Consider the following 21,995-nt stretch of genomic DNA (forward strand, 5'->3'; position numbering starts at 1 on the left):
TTTAGCTAGGTTTTGTTGGCCTATTTTGAGTGGATTGCAGAAAGCTTCCTTGATCAAACATAGGATTTAAAAAGAGAATTTTGTACAACAACTAAGGCTGAAAGGAAAGAGGGGAAAATAAATTAATAAAAAAATAAAAATCAAGTAGCCCAGGGACCGTAGATGTCTCCACGACAATGGTGGCGAATTTGTGCGTGAAAGGGAAAAAAGCCCCAAGGCAATCTGCCAAACTCTTGAAGTCAGGTTTAAGTGCTGGCGCAATGCATACCCCAAGGTGCTCTGGCTGCCACGCTTCAGCATGTTAATTGTGTGCCTTCACGAAAAAAGCAAGGACAGCGAGTTAGTAGTTATCAGCTTAGCGACTTATGTTTTCAGCAGAGGCAGAAATTGCATCTAATGTTAGCAGTTGCTTTTGTGTCTGTATACATAGCTATGTTCGTATGTATACATACACAGAGAGGTAGACACTCTTGTTCTTTTTAATGTGCAGAAGATATTTGAACAGTTGATTATTTCAGAGCAGTACAGCACTGGAGAGCCAGAAGTTAGTACGAAGAATGATGGCAACGCACAGAAAGGGAGCATGGGAAGGTTTTAGAAGAGCTCGCAGGACAGAGGTGCTCCGCTCTTACCCCATTACTCTGGGTGGAGTGAACTGACTGCTCGCTGGTCGAGGAGCATGTGCTCATGCGGTCTGTGTCCTTGCTGTGTGAAGAGTGGCGGTGGACCTGCCGCTGGAGGGAGTCATTGTCCCCAGGGAAAGTGAAGGAGCCAGGGCGGCTGGCAGGGGATGCTGGGATGGAGCTCCAAAAGGAGCCCTTCTGCAGGGGGCTGCTGGGTGGAAAAGTTTCCTTGCCAAAGGGAGAAGGGAAAGTCGTGGAGAGAGGAGAGTTCATTGGTGAGATGGCCCCTGGCCTTGGCTTCCCAAGCGTCAGTGATCCTATGCTGTTTCTTGTTCGACTGTCCTCTGAGCTTCCACGTGAGTCCTTCTGGGCTCCATCAGCTGAGCCAGAAATATTTCCTGCTGTCTTCCTGGGACTTTCAATAACTTTCATCTTGGGAATCTGTTCAGCTTCTCTCTGAGGACCATCCGGCTCTGCATTGGGAGGGTGCCTGTCTGGCTGGCTCAGGCCAGTTTCTAAGGAGGTGTTGTAGTGTGGCAGGGAGTGATTGTGAATGGACATACCTGACATCTTGTCTGCCTCTGCTTGGGCCGAGGCTGCAGAGGAGACCAGGACTGGGGAATGGTGTCTGACAGGCTGGGGGATCCGGGATGGCCGGCTACGGCTGGAGCTGGGGATGCCACTACAGCTGCTGGGGCCGCTGCTGTTACCACTGCTGCTCCCGCTGCCGCCTCCACCACTACTGTGGTTCCTCTGGTACTCGATTGGGGACGTCAAGGCTGCAATGGGGGCGGGAGGGGAGGCGATCGGGGAGAGAGAGGGCAGGAAAGGGAACAGGAGCAGTTTAAAACAGACATGTTTACTGGCAGAAAGGGGAGTGCTGTTCAAATAAATTTCCATAACAATGCTGGTCAAGTCACTTTTCTATATCTCACCTTCATGACCTGCTACATTAGCCTATATTAACAATTAAGAATCTGAAAATAGGAAGAAATGTTTTCCTCTAGGATCACATTGTTAGTCAGCAGCCAAGCTGGGAAAAAAACAAGTGTGACTCCAAATTCTCTTTATTGTAACTCTTTAAAAAAAGTCTATATTGGGGCAACAACTGATAGATATAAAAATACAGCAAGAACCTTCTAGTGTCACAACAGACACTACCACCTTCTACTTTTCTCTTGCAGAATCTGTATGTTGCCACAATAAGATGTGACAACAATGGCCACCAAAATAACACAAGCAAAACATATTCTGAATAGATGCTTAAAATTCCACTTCGGTTTAGCATTTAAAGGCTTGCTTTGCTTAAAAGGGGTACACAAGCTCTCCACCTCAACGGATGGTGACAATCTTGATTCACTCCTACAAAACATTTGGAAAATTTCACCAAGAGAACACCATGTAAATTCAGACTACCACTCTTATTATAAATGCTAGCATCTGTTCTGAAGCAGAAATGCGGTACATATCCCCCAACTGTTCTGTATTAGCTCAGGAAAAAGAAAACTTACTGGTCCAAGAAACAACAGATGAAAGAATCAAGTAATTCAATTATGAACCTTCAGTGAAAGGAAATAATTTACCATTTAAAAAGTTGCGCTGGTTTTCCAAAATTTGGTTAATTTCATGGATCCATAACTGGCGGACTCCTGGACTGGCAGAATGCAAAATAAAGGTTTCCGTGACATCGCCCGTCCTTGATGTTAGTGCAAATTTACATGGATCGCTGTCCACATTTTCCTCCAGGGAAAGGCAACTCACCTTCATGAAAAAAAGATAATTTATTTGTGCATTTTGTGTGAAACATACCTCTAAAAATCTCTTACTTAGGAGTTTAGATCTTCAAATGATAACTGTTCTTTCCTTCGGTAAAGTAATACCATGAAATGAAGGATTACAGTAAACTGAGGATTCGTGTACAGTTTACTGACACACTTGCCTGAACAATCTCCAGCTGGTCAGCATGGCCCAATGTTCTTCATCATCCCTCACTTTCCTTTCATGTTAGTTAAAAAGCTAAGCCTGCCAGGGAGCTCTACCACTGGCCCACACCAAAGGCTTCAGCTGCAGATACAGCAATTCCTTGGACCAGGCTGTTCAGCTAGCACTATAAACAGGAGGCTCAGCCAGCAGACAAAGCACCAAGGTGAATTAGGGGAAGCAGGGTCCACCCAAAACACTTCATGAGGAGGGCTGCTGGGCTCTAATATTATCAAGTTTTTTTGACAAGCTTGAAGTGAGGGAAAACGCTTTTTGTTTGAGGGAGAGCTGACACATCTAAGAAGGTCGCACTACTTACAAATATTATCTACATATTTGAATATCAGAAAGAATATATAAAAAGTTATTAAATCTATTTGCAATTACTTTGCTATGTGTTGTACACATAGCACAGAGTTTAAAACTAAATTCTTTGTGAACGCTTGTCCAGCTTTGTGCAAGAACACCTGTCTTCATATGCTTCATGTAGGTAGCATCAGATCCAAAGATTTCCATATATCATCAGAGTGAGAATAGATTTGGTATTTCAGGAAATAACTGACACCTCACTGTGCTCTATGATTGCACATCTAGATGTCACTAGTGACTCCCCACAGAATGAGAAACTGTTACCTTAGCAGAGTTTGTGCAGGGGACACAAAGACTCACACACAACAGTTACCTTGATACTGTTTTTAAACAAGAATCCGGGCATGGAGAAACCCTTCTTTTTATCTAGCAGCTCACTGAAAATGACAATCTGCTCAAAGAGGAAGACCCGTCTCTCCTTGCAGCGTGGCAGAAGTCCCGCATCCTGGTCTGTAACCAAGAATGTGTCCTGGAGCAGGAGCTTACCCTGGGCTACAATTTTACCCTAAATACAGAGGGAAGCAGAAACACATTTAGTGCAGTTCTTCATTTCTTTCCCCAATCAATCTTTTTGAGCAGATGCTCATGCTAAATAACTTTCAATATTTCCCAACTTCCAACTGTCACTGACCATTATATATTCATTGCTCCTCCTATACACAAGACATTCTTGTGCCCTTTCTCAAAAAAGCAAACATCACGAAGATAAAAAAACCCAACCAAACAAACCCCCCAAAAGCCACTCCCACCCTTTTCAATTCATACTCCATTTTGAGGCTTGGAACTCTAAGGCTTTCATTTCTCTATTCTCAATAACTCTAACAGTTACTTATATATTCTTCCAGTGCCTTCCAGGGTGCTGAATAGGGGAAGAATTCAAGTTCATACCTGCATCACAGAATATAAAGGGCTTTGCAAGCAGAACTTGTGACTGTGGTCTGAAATGATATATACTGCTTCAACAGCCAATTTCCAGCTCTTCTAGACTTAGCAAAACAAGGAGAAAGATTACGGTTGCCTCATGTACATTACTGAGGTCACTCAGTGACTCCTCCTCCTTTGTCTACACTACTGAAATCAGGGCTGCTCACCTGCTGACAACTGATTACTTCACTATTTTGCAAGCCTCTTTTAGTCAACAAGGGAACTGCAATAACACCTGCACTTTCTAGATTTTGCAGAAGGACTTACCTAGTGTGACTGACATGGCAGGTGAAGTATCCCAGGAAAAAGTCTTTGACAGGGCTAAGACTTGATTTTTCATTCACTGCTTTTTGCACCAGCTAACCAGATAACGAGGTAGCACTCTACCTTATTTTCTCCCCACAACATTAATGGTTAATTTCTAGAGAACCTGATGAAATCTCTAAGCAAAACTCCAGCCAACTTACATCAAATCCTTGCAGGCGGCCAACATTCATCATGTCATTACACCGTTTTGGTACTATACACATGACCTCTACAGCTTTCTGTTCAAGACAAATAAAAAGTCAAAGCTTTATTTTCCAAATGAGTTAGCAGCATAACATTTTGTTTAATTTGATAGGGTTGCTTTAGAACAGAAATGCAGCAAGTAAACACTTGAAATCACATTCTCAGGAAGATCAGAAAAGGAAAGTAACTCTGTCAAAACAAGAGAAGTTCAGAGTTAAGAGAATTCATGTCACTAAGAGAAAATGTTTCAAGTACCTCTAGTTCTGTTGTGTCAAGATTAGCTTTTTTAGAATATTTGAGGAAGTCCTGAAAAAGAAAAAAATCTGAATTTACTATCCTCTGTCAGAATATGACAAACTGCAAAAAACACACAGAAAAATTTTATTTTTAATGTTTTTGTTTAAGATTTATTCACCATTTGGACTTAGCTCATACAAGAACTGTGTTACACAGAGCTGCTCTTCAGTAAACACTTATGTGACATTAAAATGGTTGCAGGTGTAGATGGAGACGCTGGGATCAGTCCCAACAACTCATATCACTTTTACATCTGAAAACAGTTGAGAGTTCTTTCTCCCGTTCATATGACACTGGTAAAAATTCTAAATATTTCCATATCTAAACATTTGGTCTCTTAAAAGAAGCAGCAAATTTCTGCCCAAGCCATTTACTGCAATTTTTATAACTAAACATTCTCAGAAAATAATCATTTGGTATTGCTTACAAATCTGGGTTCTGCTTGGGAGAAGGGTGGAAAAATATCAGCAATAATTAAAAAAGAAAACATAGCTATTAATACATCTATAACATATCTGTTAACACATTCATCTCTACATCACTTTACCTTTAGTAACAGCTGGTATTTCATAATTCTCTGCACAGGTTTTATTAGCAAGTCCGTGAGCTGAAGTCTGTGGCCAAGGCGTTGCTTTAGATCCTGAGAGTTGTAAAACAAACATTTTTGTTTGTTCAGTAATAAAGAACTTTGGGTTTGAGTTAAAAACACAGTATTCATACCAGTATATGGAGAGATATATACATATAGAAGGATGTATCAGTATTAATGGCAATCATACCAGAAATTGGCAAAAGTCAGAGCAGAATCTAATCTTCAGTTAGCAAAAGTTGGAGTCCTTCCCTTATCTGTATCACCTTTGTTTTCAAAGTATTTCCCTCTGCAAGCATCTTTCATCTCTTTTTTTTGACATGACTGCATAGTGAAATGTAATTTTTTGGTCACAGGTTGTATATAAACTATTTTCAACAGTGATCTCTGCTCATCCGAAATTGTCATTTCATATAATATGCACTGGTAACTGCCTGGCCTAGGGTTAGTAAGGACAAGACTCTACTGATTAATTAATATCTTATACCTAAACTTTGGTTTTCATCTCTAGGAGTCTGTATCAGATTTGAGGAATTAGAACAGAAGTGGCAAGAAATTATAATTTAAAACAGTAATAATAATATCTGCTGCATTTGTTTGGTTGGTTGGTTTTTGGTTTGATCAACAGATCTGATAATGCTTATGATTTGCACACACCCTTCACCTGGCACATCCTCTCTCAAGAACTTACCTCAAAAAATGTATCAATGTATTCTGAGACGATGTGCTCAGACTTTGGTTTGTTTTGGCAGTAAACTATGTACATGTGCAACCTTCTCTCCTGGAGGAACAAAGACACAGAATGATACATCATTATCAAGAAAAACATGCCAGATTGAAATGGAGCATTATTTTAAGAAGTACAGCTGTTCAAAAGTATGAACTTAAAAAAACTTTGAGGAAAAGCAGTTACATATGCAGAAATTACAGATCTGAAAACAGATTTATTTGAGAATATCATTATGATTTTAAAAAGGTAACACAAGTGAAAAATATTCCCACAGTTATAAGTCCTCCTGAACAACAGGTGTTCAAGGATGATAGCTCAGCAGGTCCCACAATAAAGTTAAGTATGAAAATGGTTATCTTTTTCCTTTAGCAAGAGCAATGAGAGGTTGGACCAGATGACACCACAGTGGTCCCTTCCAACTTAACCATTCTGTGATTCTGTAGTGCATGTAGTCTCTGAAATTTAATATTTTTAAATTTTATTTTAATAATCTGATTATTATTCTAATTTATTAGAATAATGACCTCCTCCTGTTTAGATTTACAGAATAGTTAGGAGAAACCTCTCGAGTACTCTGTTTAGTACAGTCTGTCCTACTGGAGTTTGAGTGTGGATGTAGGTGATGAAGCCTGGAAATGGCAGCGCTAGTATTTTTTAACTCTGATGCTTTATTTTGTGAAAGTGTTTTTAACAACAAAGCAACAAAGAACAAGAGAGAGAGAATAACTTCAAGATTCATTCTTGGTTGCTGATCTTGCTGGTTAAGAAGCGCAGACATACCATATGTGTCACCTACTCCAAACTCTTTCCTATCACTTTGCTAGCATTGGTTTGCCGTTAGAGGCTTTGCTGCCCAGAGTACTGACCAGTGAAGACAAATGGTAATGAAAAAAATGAAGAAACAAGATGGAGATTGAAAAGGACACAGGACATAGATTAAGAGCAGGAATTGAATCGCTGTATCCTAGCTAATAGTCAGGGCTTTCCTAGAGGATGCTGTAATAATATCACAGCTTGCCTTTCCATCTGAAGTGATAAAGGTGCCTTTCAAAGACAACTCAGTTACAAATAATACCAGGAGAAAGTAAAACAGCAATCAGAAAGAGGGACAATTACTTCCTACAGGTTTTGCATTTTGCCAGCAACAAAATTCTCAGAAAGGGGGAAAGGATACAGAACTAGACTGCACTGAAACTGGAAGGAAGAATGAGCCTCTTTACTATTTTTATATATTATGTTCTGTGGTACTGCATGGATACCTGGGATTAGAAGGCAGGTGTCATATGAAATGACAATTCCCTTGCACCAAAGTGTAACTGAATTGAGAAATGGGGTGCTCATTTATGTTTACTCCCCACACAAAGATATCAGGGACAAAAACTACAGCACTTACTTATTTATAAGCTCTTAAAAACTCACTCTCCATATCTTACAGTGACAAATATTGTACAGCACTTCCACTGTGTTGCACTTAGTAATCAAACACGTTGGGCAATAGCAGCAATAGAGTTTGCCAAGGACGATGTTTGCACTTACATGCTTAACAAACAGGGATCCTAGCTTTTCTGGATCTTCAAGGCACTTTTCCAACTCTCCTAAAAAGAAGCTGAACATAAATAGAGTAAGTACTTTCGTTGGTTTTGGGTTTTTTTTCCTGATAGCACACATTATAGCAACAGGTATATATATATACATGTATCTGTATATATATATCTATATCTAGCAACTTTGCAAGGGAAGTGGTCTTACTGCAAGGCAAGACACTTTGTGTCCCGTAACAGCAGCTTTGGATATTAACGTATGTCCAAAATCACAGTGTTAACAGTGTAATATTTTAATGTAATTTTTTAAATGAAAACCCCCCTAGTGTTCACTAATAAAATTATTTCATTTCATATATATTGATTCAAAGCTTTCTCCTTCCTAGTCTGAATGCCTGAGGTGCTAATATTGCTATGCTAACCCCTACCAAGTTCTTTAGACTGTATTCTTAGAGAGAAAACAAAGCCTCAATGGAGATACTTCTTGTACTTAATACTATCCATACTAGATACTCTCCGGTGAAGCACTTGTTTTATATATATATATATATATATATATATATATATATGCATCCTTGTTTATAGATCTTCACACCAACATTTGTAAGCTGAATCTACAACTCAAAGCACAAGACTAACTGTTTTTACCTTGTATCTGAATATTTGAGGAAATAAAACAATGTCTTGAAGTCAGTCTAATATTTTTTAGGTAGAATAGTTCAGCAGATAGTTTTCAAGTTAATACATACTCTCTGTGCCAGTCATAAATCTGGTGAATGTTTCCAAATACAATCTTGTCTTTGCCTTTCATATCATCAGGTACACCATCTTCCTTCATAAGTGCCATATAACCCTGCAACAATCCAAGTAAATTCACTGTGAACATTCTTACTCTTAAAAAAGTGAGCTTTCTTTTAATCCCCATTTTCCCAAAAGCTGTCCAAATTGCCCATGGCAACTGCTTGCTTGGGACACAAAACCAAAGCAAAAACCTGCTCTATAACATAGTATAACATTGAGCACAGACACAAAGTATCACAAATTGACTTGAGGCTGTCTGCACAACACTGCCCAGTGCTAGAAAAATGAATTCACTCCAGCTAATTTAGCCTGTGTGAACAGAACCAAAGCATGAAGGAAACTTCCACAACCCTTCTTCTTATTGTCTGAAGCAGCTGCAATGCTTTGCCAAGTAGGGCCGCTACTGAGTACATGTCAGAGCTGCTGAACTGGTTTCTGTAGTGCTTTGCTCGATGTTTCTTATTTCAGTCATCCACACTAACCCTACACCAAAGCATGCTGAGGAAGCTGTACTACACCAAAGCTGTACTGCCTATGGGACTGCACTGCATGAACTACTACTTGCAGTATGAACAAAACAAACACAAAGAAGCTGAACATCAATTCTGTTAGCAAGCATTCTGGCTGCAGTAATGGTCCTTTTACATTTTCCCATAGTCTCAGCCTATTTTTGGTATCTACACAGTCATGTCATCGAGCAATTCTATCATATAGTTAGAGCTGGGAGTATTTTAAATTTTGTAATATTCATGCAACTCTATTCCTTTTTTTTTTTTTTTTTTAAATACTTCTATTCCTAAATAGCCAGGTCTGGTTTTGGTTTGCCAAGTTTACGTTTTGATGTCTAGCATTTTCATCAGGAATTATTTTGTTAGTTACAAAAACACGTCTATTCATAGCCTTCTAATGCACCCTTTAAATACTGTAAAAACACTTCTCACAATGCCAATCTTTCTTTCCTTCCTTCCCTCTAAAACAGAGTTTAAGAATTGAACATTCTTAGGCTGAAATTCACTGTCATGCTCATTCTGTTTTTCCAAATGCATCCTGTTGGTAGCTGAAGACTGAAGAGAGATGTGTGATGTTATGTCATTTTACAGTAGGGGAAGCTAGGAAGTCTAAAACAAGTCTAGCAGTAGGAGAGGAAGGTGGACTTTCAAGTCCTGTATGCTGAACTACAATTTTTTTTTTTTTAAATTTGGTTGTGCTAAATAAAACCATCTAGCCTAAGATAATATTAGGCCAGAGGTAGTGATCTTAAAAAAATGACAAAGAACTACACTCTTCAGAAGAACAACAAGGTGGACACAATAATAGGAACCAAAAAGGGAATAAGATATGATGCAGCATTTCTAATACATTAAAAGCCTGCAGGAGGGAAAACTCAAAATGCAAACTCCCAAATTTTCAGTTTTTTCATGTGTTTTGTTTTGAAAAACATTGTGAGGTTCAAGCTGCACAGCTGGTTAGTATCATATTTTTAAAAAAAAGAAGAAATCAGGAGAAAGTAAAACATCATACCTCAACTACGTAGCCCAGATCTCGCACATAATCTCGTTCTGTCTCCACTAATTCCTGTAAGACATAGCTACAGGGGAAGGAAAATGGTGAAATATATTAAAAAGTTAAACACATTCTTCAAGAGGATTAATGGCACACAACTTCTTAGACATTTGCAGTCACATGTGTTTGATAGGCAGAACTGAAATGGAAGAATTATTGTACGTTGGTTCTAAGTAAGATACTGCTTTGACTTTGAAACTGGACAAGGCTTGCTTCTGTTTATCTAAAGTCAGATGTTTTCTTAAACATGACATTAAAATTAAACATTTAACTATTGTTTAAAATAAAATGCTATTATGTCTCTGGTCTGGAGACTCTTAACTATATGAACTGTTATTTCTACACACAGGTTTAAAAAATTTTGAAACTAGACATGTTTTTGTTCTACCATGGTAACAGTTTACTACTACATAAAGAAATAAAGTGTGGGATGAAGCAGAACAAGGGGAATGACCATTATTTTGAAGCCTAATAGTCTTTTTGTCCTAAATCTTCGTTCGGGAAGTCTAGCCATGAATAGTCTTTTGGACATTTAAAGATCAGCATCTTCCTGAATAAATAAGAGTGACACATGACAGAAGTTAAACACAGGTATGACTAAGATTAAAAATCACAGGAAATTGAAACTGCAACGAATGTCTGAGAAACATAACTACATGCTTGACACCTAATACAAATCTCCTCCCTTTCACACTAACAGCTTCCAGTTCCATTTTGAACTGCTGCCAGTTCAAAATGGGCATTGTAAAAAAAAAAAAAAAAAAAAAAAGAAAATTGTAAAAAACTGAGTAAAAATGTGGTCTTACTGTCGTCTTTTTAAGGAGCTGGATTTCCTTTCTTCCATCTCATCAATGGGTGACGAGGAAGATAGAAGGGAGTTATCTGAAGGGTTAAAGGATGGACTGCTGCTGTCACCTTGATCTACCAACAAGGAACTTGGACGGTCCTCCAGAGCCTGAGAAGGTATTCAAGACAGTCAGTAACAATGATTTATTTCTCCTTTATTCACAAGACACATTACATGCAGCTGTATAAAGGAATCTATGGGAGATCAATTACTGTTATGTATCTTGGCAAAGCAGATTTCAAGCCTCCAGGAAACCAGCCAACACTATGGGTTTTCCAAGATAACAGCCTTATAGAAGCACATTTGGGATATGACAGTCTTTCCTTCACAGGAAAGAAAGGAGTTGAGTTGGTTTAAGCAGCAATGGTTAAAAGTCATCCTGCTCAGGATGTAAGTATTTTTATGGGGAAAGCTACACAGATGCGCGCTCATTGCCAAGGATTAAATTATATTTGTCACATTTGAGTTCTGGCATATACAAGTTACTTCCAATAATAAATAAAACATCTTTAAAGGAGATTTTTTCGATGTTACATTTTTTAACACAACAAAGTAGTATTCTTTGTAAGACATTTTGTTTATCTTATTAATTAGCCAAAATAGTGACTCAGTAAAGAAAATAATGACTTCTACACCATCAGTGTTGCTTGTGAGCTTCATGACAGTTCAGATCTTAGGAAAGAGTCCCTGTATCCCGTGCCAAATATACTGTCTCCTTTGCATGGACCTCACAGGCTTCTGTTTGTACAAAAGATGTAGAAGCAATGGGAGAAATAACACAAACATCTTCTATGAAGTATTTATTGGATTTTTTTAATTCAGGCCCATAATCTTGGATCAAGCTACAGTTAAACATCACATTTTCCTTGCATGTGATACAGCTTTTAATGCAAGACACATTTACTTCACCAGGGTGGGGTTCAGCTGTAATCTTTTTTCTTTTCCCACAAAAAGTAAAAAAACCAATAATGATATGACTGGCCCAAAAACCAGGGGAAGCTGACCCTTGGCTAAAATTGTGAAATGAGAACATCTCCACCAGGGACTATATGCATGGACCATTAGGTTACATACACTGCTGGGCAGCCTGCAAGACACACGGACTACCAAACTTTCCATTTACAAAAGACTGTGTTGAATTTCCTCATAGATTACTTCCTATTCACTGTTCTGGTGCAAGAGAAGTAAAAAGTACAACAGCGTGTGTACAAAATGACCCGTACATTACCCCAGAAAGTGATTTTTGAAACAGGCAGCAAGTTTTAAAAGTCAGTGGAAAGAATGTGGCTTTTCTTTGAATAGCAAGTTGGGACTTGAAGACACAACGTCCTTAGACACATGCATCTGCTAGTCAGCCTCACCATTTTACTTTTGACGAGCTCTTCAATCGCACTGACTAGTTCTGCAGCACTGGGTGTCTCGGAGCTGGTCGGCCGCACCAATAATCGAGATGATGTCTGTGCAATGACACAAAGGAAGGAAACTCCAAGAGTTAGCCTGGTACTTGCTCAAGGATCAAGAGACCTCCTTCACTTCTCTGTCAGACAAAGGTACCTGACAGTAACTGTCAGTATACTATAACACTAAGATCATCCCTTCCAACAAGTAAACCCCACAGAAGGTAAATGCTGCGACAAAAATTCCTGTTCCTATGTGCAATAGAAGTCAAAGAAGTATCTTTCCTTTTGCTGATGATAATTCCTGACAAATAGCTATAAAAGCTGCCTGAGCTGACCCAATGGAAAACCAACAGTTTGTTAGCCTATTTTACTGCTACTTAAACAAAGCAACAACTGCAGAATGGTAAGAGAAACCAAGAAGACTTGAAATAAATGAGAAAGCATTACTACATTAAGAAAAAATACACCAGTAACTCGAGGGCATTTACTTTTCTAAAGGAGCTGGAGTATACTGCCCAGATTCAGATGGGAAATTGAGCTCACCATTCCTTGTGCCATCCATTTTCCCCAATGGTATGTGTAGAGCACAGAAGACCTCTGGCCTCATAAGCTATAAAATGCCAGTTTATAGATACAACTGAAGGTAAAAGGTGTTCACAGTAAAGGATTCTGGGAGAAGGCCATTAAATTCAGCCTCAGTAATCTGCAAACAGGAGTTGTTTGCATATTACATTTACCATTTAGTAACTGGAAAGTGGAAACGGTGTAATATGAAGCTTACTTCATATTACAAACAGCACAGTGAACATCATGTAGCACAGGGTAAGCTGTCCTGCAAACGTTTTCAACAAATCAGACAAAGAAATGGCACATATAATGACTTCACACAAGAGGTTCTGCTCAAATCAAGCATGGGTGTAACAAGACTCCCCATAAGTAAATTAAAAAAAAAAAAAAAAAAAAAAGAATAGACAGATTTTAGGTAGTTGGCCTTGTATTTGCCTTATTTGGAAAGGAAAACAGGGGCTGGGTAAGCAAAGGAAATACAAATAACTTTAAACGGAAAGATACGGGAACTGAGCCAAAGCAGAGACAGAACACAAGTCAACATAATGCTGCATCAGAGTTTACAAAAAGAGAAAACAAAAAGCGAAAATAATTAGTTTCATATTAACACAACTGATCTTGAAACTTTAATACAGTTTATCCAAAAATTAAATGCAAACAACTTGTAAACTGCCACCAAATGCACACATGACGTGTGCAATGATTCCGCTGAATGGAAGAATGTATACTGTGCAGATGAGCACTTAGGGGAGAAAATGGTTGTGTTATTTAATGATATTAGACAACTCAGCATGGCCTAGCACATGATGTTTGCATGAACACCAAAAACTTTGGATCCCACAGCTAGCCTGACTTTTAGGCAATTACATGCCCCTGAATCTGACCGTTGACCAGGTTTTCCAAAGCTGTGCTTGTACGTGGGTTTTCACTTTGGATGTAAAGCTCAGCTTAGTCTTACAAAACACTGTCAGTGCTGGAATCTGAATCTGGTCATGGTCCCTTCTCTCTCTCTTTTGGGATATAAGAGGTGCGAGTGCTGTAAAACTTCAGAACTGTTTCGTTTCTTGTTCATGTGATTATATCACATATTATCTGAAGAAGAAGGAGCTGCATACATGAAGTCTGCCTGCGGACTGTCCTGATGATGTACTATGGGAGCAAAGTACACCCCTTGCCCAGAAACCAAGGAAAGGTGGAGGGAGCAACTGAGCTCACGCAGGCTAGGGCCCATAGCAAGCTGGGAAAGGAAGGAGAAACCCAGCAAGCAGGGAGTTTCCAGCACTGAGTGTAGACAAGAAGCTCTAGAGAGGAAGAAATGCTTGCAGGGAGGCACAGAGGAAAGCCAAGTCTCTGAGGTCAATGAAAGGTGGAGACATTCCTTGGGATCCAGAGGAGATGAGCAACCCAAAAAACCACTCAGCATGGCAGGAATGTGAAGGAGGACTCCACCCAGAAGGCAGACAACTAGGAATTTGTTTGCAAACCTTTTATTGATCAGGAACTCTATCAGTAGAGTCAACTACCTTCTAGTGCGTAAAACTTTGCTCTGGCTTCTCACTTCTGCATTCCAATAAAGCATTTGCTTTAGGTACTAGAAGTTGGTGGCATGTGGACTTCAGGGAGGCACACTCAGCCTCCCAGGCTGCCTCATGAGAGGACTTTTTTGCCCCCCACCACGCAGGACAGATATTGCATAACAACAGCAAATTGCAGAAGAATCACTATTTACATACTCTGAAAAACTATGGTGTAATATTAACATTACCAAATTTTAACTTCATGGAAGTGTTCTCTAAAATGTAGTTCAAGCTACTTTAAAAACTTTCCCAACGTGTTTTTACTGTAGTGGGTGCATGTTAACTGCTTAAGAATTGCTGCTGCTTTTGTCTGGGATAGAGTTAATTTTCTTCACAGTGGCTGGTATGGGGCTATGTTATGGACTTGTGCTAAAGAAAGTGTTGATAGTATAGAAATGTTTTCGTTATTGCTGAGCAGTGCTTACACAGAGCCAAGGCCTTTTCTGCTTTCTGTACCTCATTGCTGGTGAGGAGGCTGGAGGTGCATGGGAAATTGGAAGAAGACATAGTTGGGAGGGGTGACCCAAATTGATCAAAAGGATATTTTATACCATATGACATTATGCCCAGGATATAAAGTGGAGGAAAGAAGGAGGAAGTGGCGGGGACATTTGAAGTGACGGTGTTTGTCTTCCCAAGTCACTGTTACACGTGATGGGGCCCTGCTCTCCTGGGGATGGCTGAACACCTGCCTGCCCATGGGAAGCAGTGAATTAATTCCTTGTTTTACTTTGCTTGCATGCATAGTTTTTGCTTTATCCCAATCCACAAGTTTTCTCCCTTTTACATGTCCCATTCTCCCCCTGATCCCATTGGTGGGAGAGTGAGCAATCAGCTGCGTGGTACTTGGTGGCTGGCTAGGGTTAAACCACAACAGAAGTGAAAGTAAAATTTACTGTGGACTGAAAGCTACTCAAAGCCTCTTACTCGACTGTGGTAAGGGTCTGACTTTGCACCAGAAATACACTAGTGAGTAGGCACTAATTTACAAGCATATCCCCTCACATAACTGTTCTTGCTATGTAAAGAATTATATAATCAAATTAATTTTTCTCTGGAGAACTTTTTTTAATACTTGTGTATCAATTTTTTTTCTGTCACTGAAGGGACACACAAATACGACAGCGCATCAGCAGGAACTTAAACATATTTCCACCACCGTTATTTTCATCCTATTTCTAAATCTCAAACTGAGATTGTTATATTCTAGCAAGAAAACATTCTCTCAGGTTGAAAGGCGGGCCTATTTTTGCTTGTTTTGTTTCAGGAATATTTCCCCATATATTAACTCTCCAACTCATATGTTACACTTTTTCAATTCAGAAAACACATAGGAATTAAAAACACATAGAGCATAGGAACCAGCCATTTTGATCCTACAAACGATATTCTCAGGGATGAGTGAGATTCCCACTGAAAGGAAGTCTTTTTAAAGGAATTAAAAACTCAAAAATAAGTAAGATCAGCCAAAGTTATGAACAGCATCTGTATCACTGAGAACAGAGAGGAACCAGTCACAAAATTCATTAACAATATTCAGTGCTGTAGATTGCAAAGGTTATAAATTTTAAGGAGCAAAATGGGAAGAAAACAGGAATGTGCATATTTGCTGCACAAGCCCAGATTGTTTCCCTTATAAAACCCTCTATTTTCAGACTTGATACTTGTCCCCTAAACATGTGATCCAGGTTGGAAATGGAAATAAAGCCCCTCAATGTATGAACATCATAACATCAAAGAAAAGCAGAAGTTACGTAGGGAAGATTTCCTTCATGCAGTTACTATCTACATGTAAAATCTCATTACTGATGCAAAATTTTTACCCTCAATTGCAATGTGCCTTTCTTTGTAAAAATCAGCTGTATTATGTGCTAGTTTTCGCTGGGGTAGAGTTAAATTTCTTCACTGTAGCTGTGTGGAGTTGTGTTTTGGGTCTGTGCTGGAAATGGCGCTGATAACTCAGGGATGTTTTACCTATTGCTGAGCAGAGCTCACACAGCGCCAATGCCTTGTCTGTTTCTCACCCCACCCCACCAGTGAGGAGAATGGCAGGGCACAGAGAGCTGGGAGGGGACATAGTCAGGACAGCTGACCCCAACTGACCCAAAGGATATTCCATACCATATGGCATCTTACTCAGCACATAAAACTGGTGGAAGAAGGAAGGGGGGACATCTGGAGTGATGGCGTTTATTCTTGCCAAGTCACCATTACATTTGATGGAGCTCTGCTTTCCCAGGGACGGCTAAACACCTGCCTGGTCCATGGGAAGGGGTGAACAAATTCCTTGTTTTGCCTTATTTGTGTATGCAGTTTTTGCCTTCCCTATTAAACTCTCTTTATTTTGACCCATGGGTTTTCTCACTCTTCTGATTCTCTTCCCCATCCCATGGAGGGAGAGAGCAGTGGTTGTGTGGAGTTTAGTTGCTGGCTGGGGTTAAACCAGGACAAGTAATACCCTTAGGTGGTAATTCCTTTCTCTAGGCATTCCCCTCCCCCCCCAAAAAAGAATAAAAGGTAGGATTATAAAACAATTAGATTCTAATCACTACAGTAAAAGAGATGTAAATTGGTCTGTGAGCACATAAAGTAGCCCATTTTCACATTTAAAGGGACAGTACAAAAATTTCTACAGTTCTGCTTTTAAGATAGAAAAGTATTTAATTCATGCTCTTCTCACAGAACATCCTTTTAATGTTTTTTAATGTCTGAAGTGACACAGTGATTACTTCTGTCTTCCATAAAGATGTATTATGTACAATTTGGAGACCTTCAAGAACAGAAGAAAGATTTGTGCAAACAGGTTATCTCAACATGTAAAGCCTTCCCTCCTACCTTGTCATCCTGGGAGTCGGGCTGGAGAAGACTGTGTTGCTGAATTGCCATCGGAGGAGGAAGTGGTACAGCATCTGCTCCCTCTTCACCTTCCTCCTCTCCACAGCTCTGCATGCCTGAAGAGGATGACTTGGAGAGAGTGCCACTGCTCAGCCCCTCATTTCGACCTCTCTGTAAAAAGCATCAAGACATTCAAGCTCTGATATCTTCTCAACAGCATGAAGCTTGTCTTAAGTCTGTTATGTAGTTTCAGCCCTCTCCCAAAAAGTCAAGATGCTCCTATAAATACAGTAGGATCCTCCTTAACAGAGGGGGAAAGTGCAAATGCCAAAGACAGTTTTCAATCTTTGGTAAAAGCAGATGGATTGAGACACTATGAACAAGACATTCAGCTTGAAATTTACTACAGGAAAGCATTATCAAAGCCATGCTTTCTTTCCAATTTCAGTTCTGTAATCTTGCTATGTATCATAGGACAAAAAAACTGCTATCACCACATGAAGTATTTTGTTAATTATCCTTTCTGTCCCCCACAAGGCACTATGATTTCAAGTACCCAAAGTTTAGTGTAACTGATCTTGCAGGATAATTCATCTATCTTTACAGGAAGACAGCATAGATACTTATTGGTTTTCCCTGACTTTATGGTTTTCCCCTCACTCACAGAACTGCAGAGTAACAGATACTTCCATAACAGTGCTGCAAGTGCAGCACAGAGGGTCTCTTTCTACAGCCTGACATCCAAGGACAGAGGCCAGTATTCATTCCTAAGCAACATCTCTCGACTCACTATGCTCCAAGTCTCTAGTCTCTTCTTTCCCTAGATTCACTGTACAATATCACTAATGTTCCAAGCTTGTAGCAAAATATGTTGTGAGGAAAAGAAAACAATGCAACATTAAAAATTGGGCATCTGCATGGTAAGTACCAAAACTGTCAATCCTGGTAAAAAGCAATAAGTGTATAGCATGCATCTAGCTCTGCCCTTGGAAGCAGTAAGATGACAATTCATTTTAGCCTGAAATGTAGGTTTGTAACAAAAAAGAATTTGGCTCTTGTCTGCACCTAACTGGAGGCTGGCTTTGTTCATACAGAGTTCCAGGCTTAGAAGGAGGGGCACATGCTTGTAGGAGAAAGGGAAGCCCTCAGTAGATGTTGCTGGTAGCAAAGTTTGGAACAGTTCACAGTTTTCCTTCCTCCAATGAAAATTGCCATGCATACTATTTGACTAATGGTAACTACCTTTTAATTCAAAGGCCCAGTAATTTTTCTGTGCTCTGACCCTTACTCAAGGTGTAAATACAGCTTTAAGCAGTTAAGCAGCTCTCCCAATATCTTCCCTGACCCATCAACAAGAAAAAGAAAGGAATTACAAAATGACCTGATTATTCCCAGATCTTGAAGCACCTTTGTTCACAAAGCCGCTTTCCAAATTAGGATAAGAGAGCAAAGCCAAAGAACAACTTTTTCCCATTTCTCTTTTTCAATTAGAGACTCTTCACAGAGCTTAACTAACACTCTCAATGCAGAGGGCACAAACTGTCCCTTGCACAGTACTTATGAAGAGTACAGTAGTCAACAAGAATGAGCACGGGGCACATACTACTTTGCTCCACTGCTGGACAGTCAACTGAGGAGACAACCTTCACCTGACAACATTAGTTCTTTGAAAAATATAAAAACAAGTCTTGGGAAGCTGCCCTGAACACTTACCTCTTCAATGGTTTCATCTTGTGGGGTTGCTGCACTATCATCAGAGTCCTTCTGAGAGCCCGCATCGGCACTTTTACGAACCTCTCTACTCTTCTTATGCTTGTGGGCCAGTTTTTTGACATGCCCGTCTGCTTTTCCACTGCTAAGGCGCCTCACAGGACTGGTAAGCCATTTCCTCAACGTGTTGCCAGGGCGCTTCGGGCCCGGGGAGCTCTGAGCACCAATCATGTGGGCCTGAAGTGATGTTACTGAAGCAGGAGGACTGGCATCATTGCTGGAGACTGAAAGGGAGTCTGGAAAAAGAACAAGGAGGGCATTTTAAAGCTGAAACACAGGCAAATAAGAAACAAGCTAAATGGATGTATGTGATAACAGATATCAGATTAGATGTATGGACAAATCAATCAGATTATTTGGAGGTAATATGGCCTTTAATGACACTACAACTATCAGTGTACATGCCGCACGTGGCTGTCCATAGACAAGCTTGTAACAGTCAAGCTTCATTAAGTTGCTTCTGCCTCAATTATAATTCATACTTCCCACTGCTGATACTTATTTGATAGTGAATTATACTTTCCATATGTCATCTAACTTTATGGAAGGATATGCTTGTTTTATCTTTTAATGTTTACTGCTTTGAGCAAAGACATGAAGGGTAACTATAACTGCCTAAGTAAATAATATTTCAAACACTAAATTCAATTACAAATGCTCCAATTACTTTCATTATTTATTTATTTACCCTACCCTTGGGACAAAAGGAAGAAGAAACCAGAAGAGAGTTAAATGTCTGTCTTTTGCTTAAATCTTCTCAGACTTTTGGCTTTGTTTTGTTTGCTTTTTAAAAAGGCACAGAGCAATGTTTAAAAGCCCACTTGCTGAAATCTCAGGATCAGCAGTAGTTCTCAGCATGACATGCTTGAAGTACTGTAATGAAACAAAGGATACACTTTTCTCAAGTCACAGTTAAATGTGCATGAGGTCAAGAATATTCCCACCGAGGTTCCTGTCACTTGAACAGGACTGTATGCTTACAGTGAACCTCCACTGGTTACCTATTGTGAGACTAGGTTTCCTTTTTCCCCATGCAGTACAATGCTTTTCCCCCCAACAATTCTCTTTTCCTAAAAACATACTTTTTTTTGGGGGGGGAAACATTCTTGTAACACCACTCCTATAAATATTATTTACCGCTAGGGTATTAACAAGATTCTTGTAGGTTGTCAAATATGGAGTTTTTTTCCCCTGTGCGTGCACTTTTGCAGACAGATAGTTTACAGAAGGATGACATAAATAATGTTTTGTTGAATGTTTCTACGCTGGGAGTTAAATGCAGTGCTTGTATTCCTTCTTGAAGCTTGACACAGATGTTCAGGTCACCTCTTCTGGCAGCTTTTCCCTAAGAGGTGCACTGCCAGTCTGACCAGAGATAGTTTGAATTTTGCAGAATAATATGGACACACTGATGTACCAATATACTTCATCATAAACACCCAAATACTTTGATCCATGCACAACTATGTGAGTCTGTTCCGTTTCCACAGAGCACTAAGCGTAAATCATGGTTTTGAACAGAGATGGGGAAAGAGACACAAAACATGAAAATAAGAAATTAGGGCTTTTTATTTTTCCTGCACTATTCAAGCTGTTTCAAAAAGGGCATCCTTTCCTTGGAATCCCAAATTGTGTTCTGTCATACTGTTTGCAAAAGTTTTTCTCTATTCCAATAAAACCCATTGCATGTCACTATTAAGATACACCAGTTCTCACGCCAAGAACATCTGTAGCTTATAGCGTTATGAACACATACATAATAATTGTGTTAACCACCCCTTTTCATTGCTTCCATAAAGCAGAAGATAAACTTTATAAAGCATACTTTCAGTCTAACAAGCTAGCTGCTAACACTTTAAAATCAGGATTCATCTATAGAATTATCTTCTAGCTGTTGTGCACACAGGTAAGGAGAGTTCCTATGATGTCATTAACCTGGTTTCAAGGCTTTAAGTAATGGGTACTACAGAGCTACACCAGTTTGTCTCTAAATCACGGGTTAGCAGTGCTACAGAATTGCCACATTATTTCCTTGTTGAAGTGGAAAACATAAGGAAGAAATTAATTACTTATAACAATGGTTTTCAACTTGCAATCCGAGTATCCCTCAAGGCCCCTGGATTACTGCTAAAGGGTTATCAGCACATATGCAAGAAAAGCAAGCTTACTAGCCATCAGCGTCCACATCATGACAGATTTTTTACTTCATTAAAAAAGAAAGTGATCTGCTTATTAAAAAAATTCCAAACAAAACTTGCAACCATCTGCAAGCTCTCCACAGGAATCCAAACAATCTCCTATTAAACGTCTGTAAGAAGTTAGATTGACTGCTCTTTCACCAAACTTAACTTTACCTTTACTGTATCGGGCATTTTAGTTGTTATCAGATGCCTTGTTTCAGAAATCATAGCAAACATCAGCTGATGGGTATTTCAATAAACAGCCCTCTGCTAATCTGCTACTGTAATACAGAAGATGAGAAAACGGTGCTGGTGTTCTTGTAAATAAGTTTTTTAAAGCACAAACTAAATGACTTGTTTTCAAGATTCCGAAGCTTGAAGATGTTATAATCACTCAGCCAAGTTCTTCTTTCATTTGTATATATTTTTCTGCTCAGTGATGGTTCATACAAGGTTCCTTCCATACAAATAAAATAAGAGAACATTCACTTGTTTATATAAGAAGAAAAAAATAAGCCTTTGCAGAAGTTCACCATATACTGTTTCGTATTTTTGTATCTGTTGCATTTTTTTCTGATTACTCCTTTCTAACAAAAAGGCAGCATGGTGGTGCAGTAACTGATTGCATAAGATTTACTTTTATATAAACATTCCTACCTCTAAGCATGTAACATGCCTGCAGTTAATAAACCGATTTTTCTTTTTATAAAAAGTGTGCTCCACCTCCTCAAATTCTCACACATCCCTTTGACAATCTACACTTACCAACTACCAAATTTCTTGTAAAATCAAGCAGTACAGGGCAGAGCCCCTGAAACTGCGGAAGACAAATATTTTAATTTGACTGTACTTTTGTGGTACCACTCCTAATCTTAACCCTAGTTGGCCAAGA

At 39.3% G+C, this 21,995-nt stretch overlaps 1 protein-coding gene across 3 annotated transcripts in view; it reads right to left on the bottom strand.

Moving 5' to 3' along the window:
• Window positions 1-21,995, bottom strand: part of TRIO (trio Rho guanine nucleotide exchange factor) — a 248,627-nt gene that overhangs the window by 16,067 nt on the left and 210,565 nt on the right. The window contains exons 35-48 of one of the 3 annotated variants that reach the window (XM_027738974.2): window positions 18,867-19,159; window positions 17,154-17,324; window positions 12,136-12,231; window positions 10,734-10,882; window positions 9,886-9,952; window positions 8,313-8,416; window positions 7,559-7,628; window positions 5,984-6,073; window positions 5,251-5,343; window positions 4,662-4,712; window positions 4,364-4,441; window positions 3,286-3,477; window positions 2,207-2,384; window positions 633-1,402 (exon numbers count right to left, since the gene is read on the bottom strand). In XM_027738974.2, coding sequence (XP_027594775.1) covers window positions 633-1,402; window positions 2,207-2,384; window positions 3,286-3,477; window positions 4,364-4,441; window positions 4,662-4,712; window positions 5,251-5,343; window positions 5,984-6,073; window positions 7,559-7,628; window positions 8,313-8,416; window positions 9,886-9,952; window positions 10,734-10,882; window positions 12,136-12,231; window positions 17,154-17,324; window positions 18,867-19,159 — 2,402 coding nt within the window. The remainder of the gene's footprint in view (window positions 1-632; window positions 1,403-2,206; window positions 2,385-3,285; window positions 3,478-4,363; window positions 4,442-4,661; window positions 4,713-5,250; window positions 5,344-5,983; window positions 6,074-7,558; window positions 7,629-8,312; window positions 8,417-9,885; window positions 9,953-10,733; window positions 10,883-12,135; window positions 12,232-17,153; window positions 17,325-18,866; window positions 19,160-21,995) is intronic. The other 2 variants (XM_027738975.2, XM_039385174.1) reach the window with 2 other exon arrangements.

The sequence above is a fragment of the Pipra filicauda genome, unplaced genomic scaffold (genome assembly GCF_003945595.2).
Source record: "Pipra filicauda isolate LSUMZ 115617 unplaced genomic scaffold, ASM394559v2 scaffold39_size4671491_pilon, whole genome shotgun sequence".
In the NCBI taxonomy this organism is placed as follows: domain Eukaryota; kingdom Metazoa; phylum Chordata; class Aves; order Passeriformes; family Pipridae; genus Pipra; species Pipra filicauda.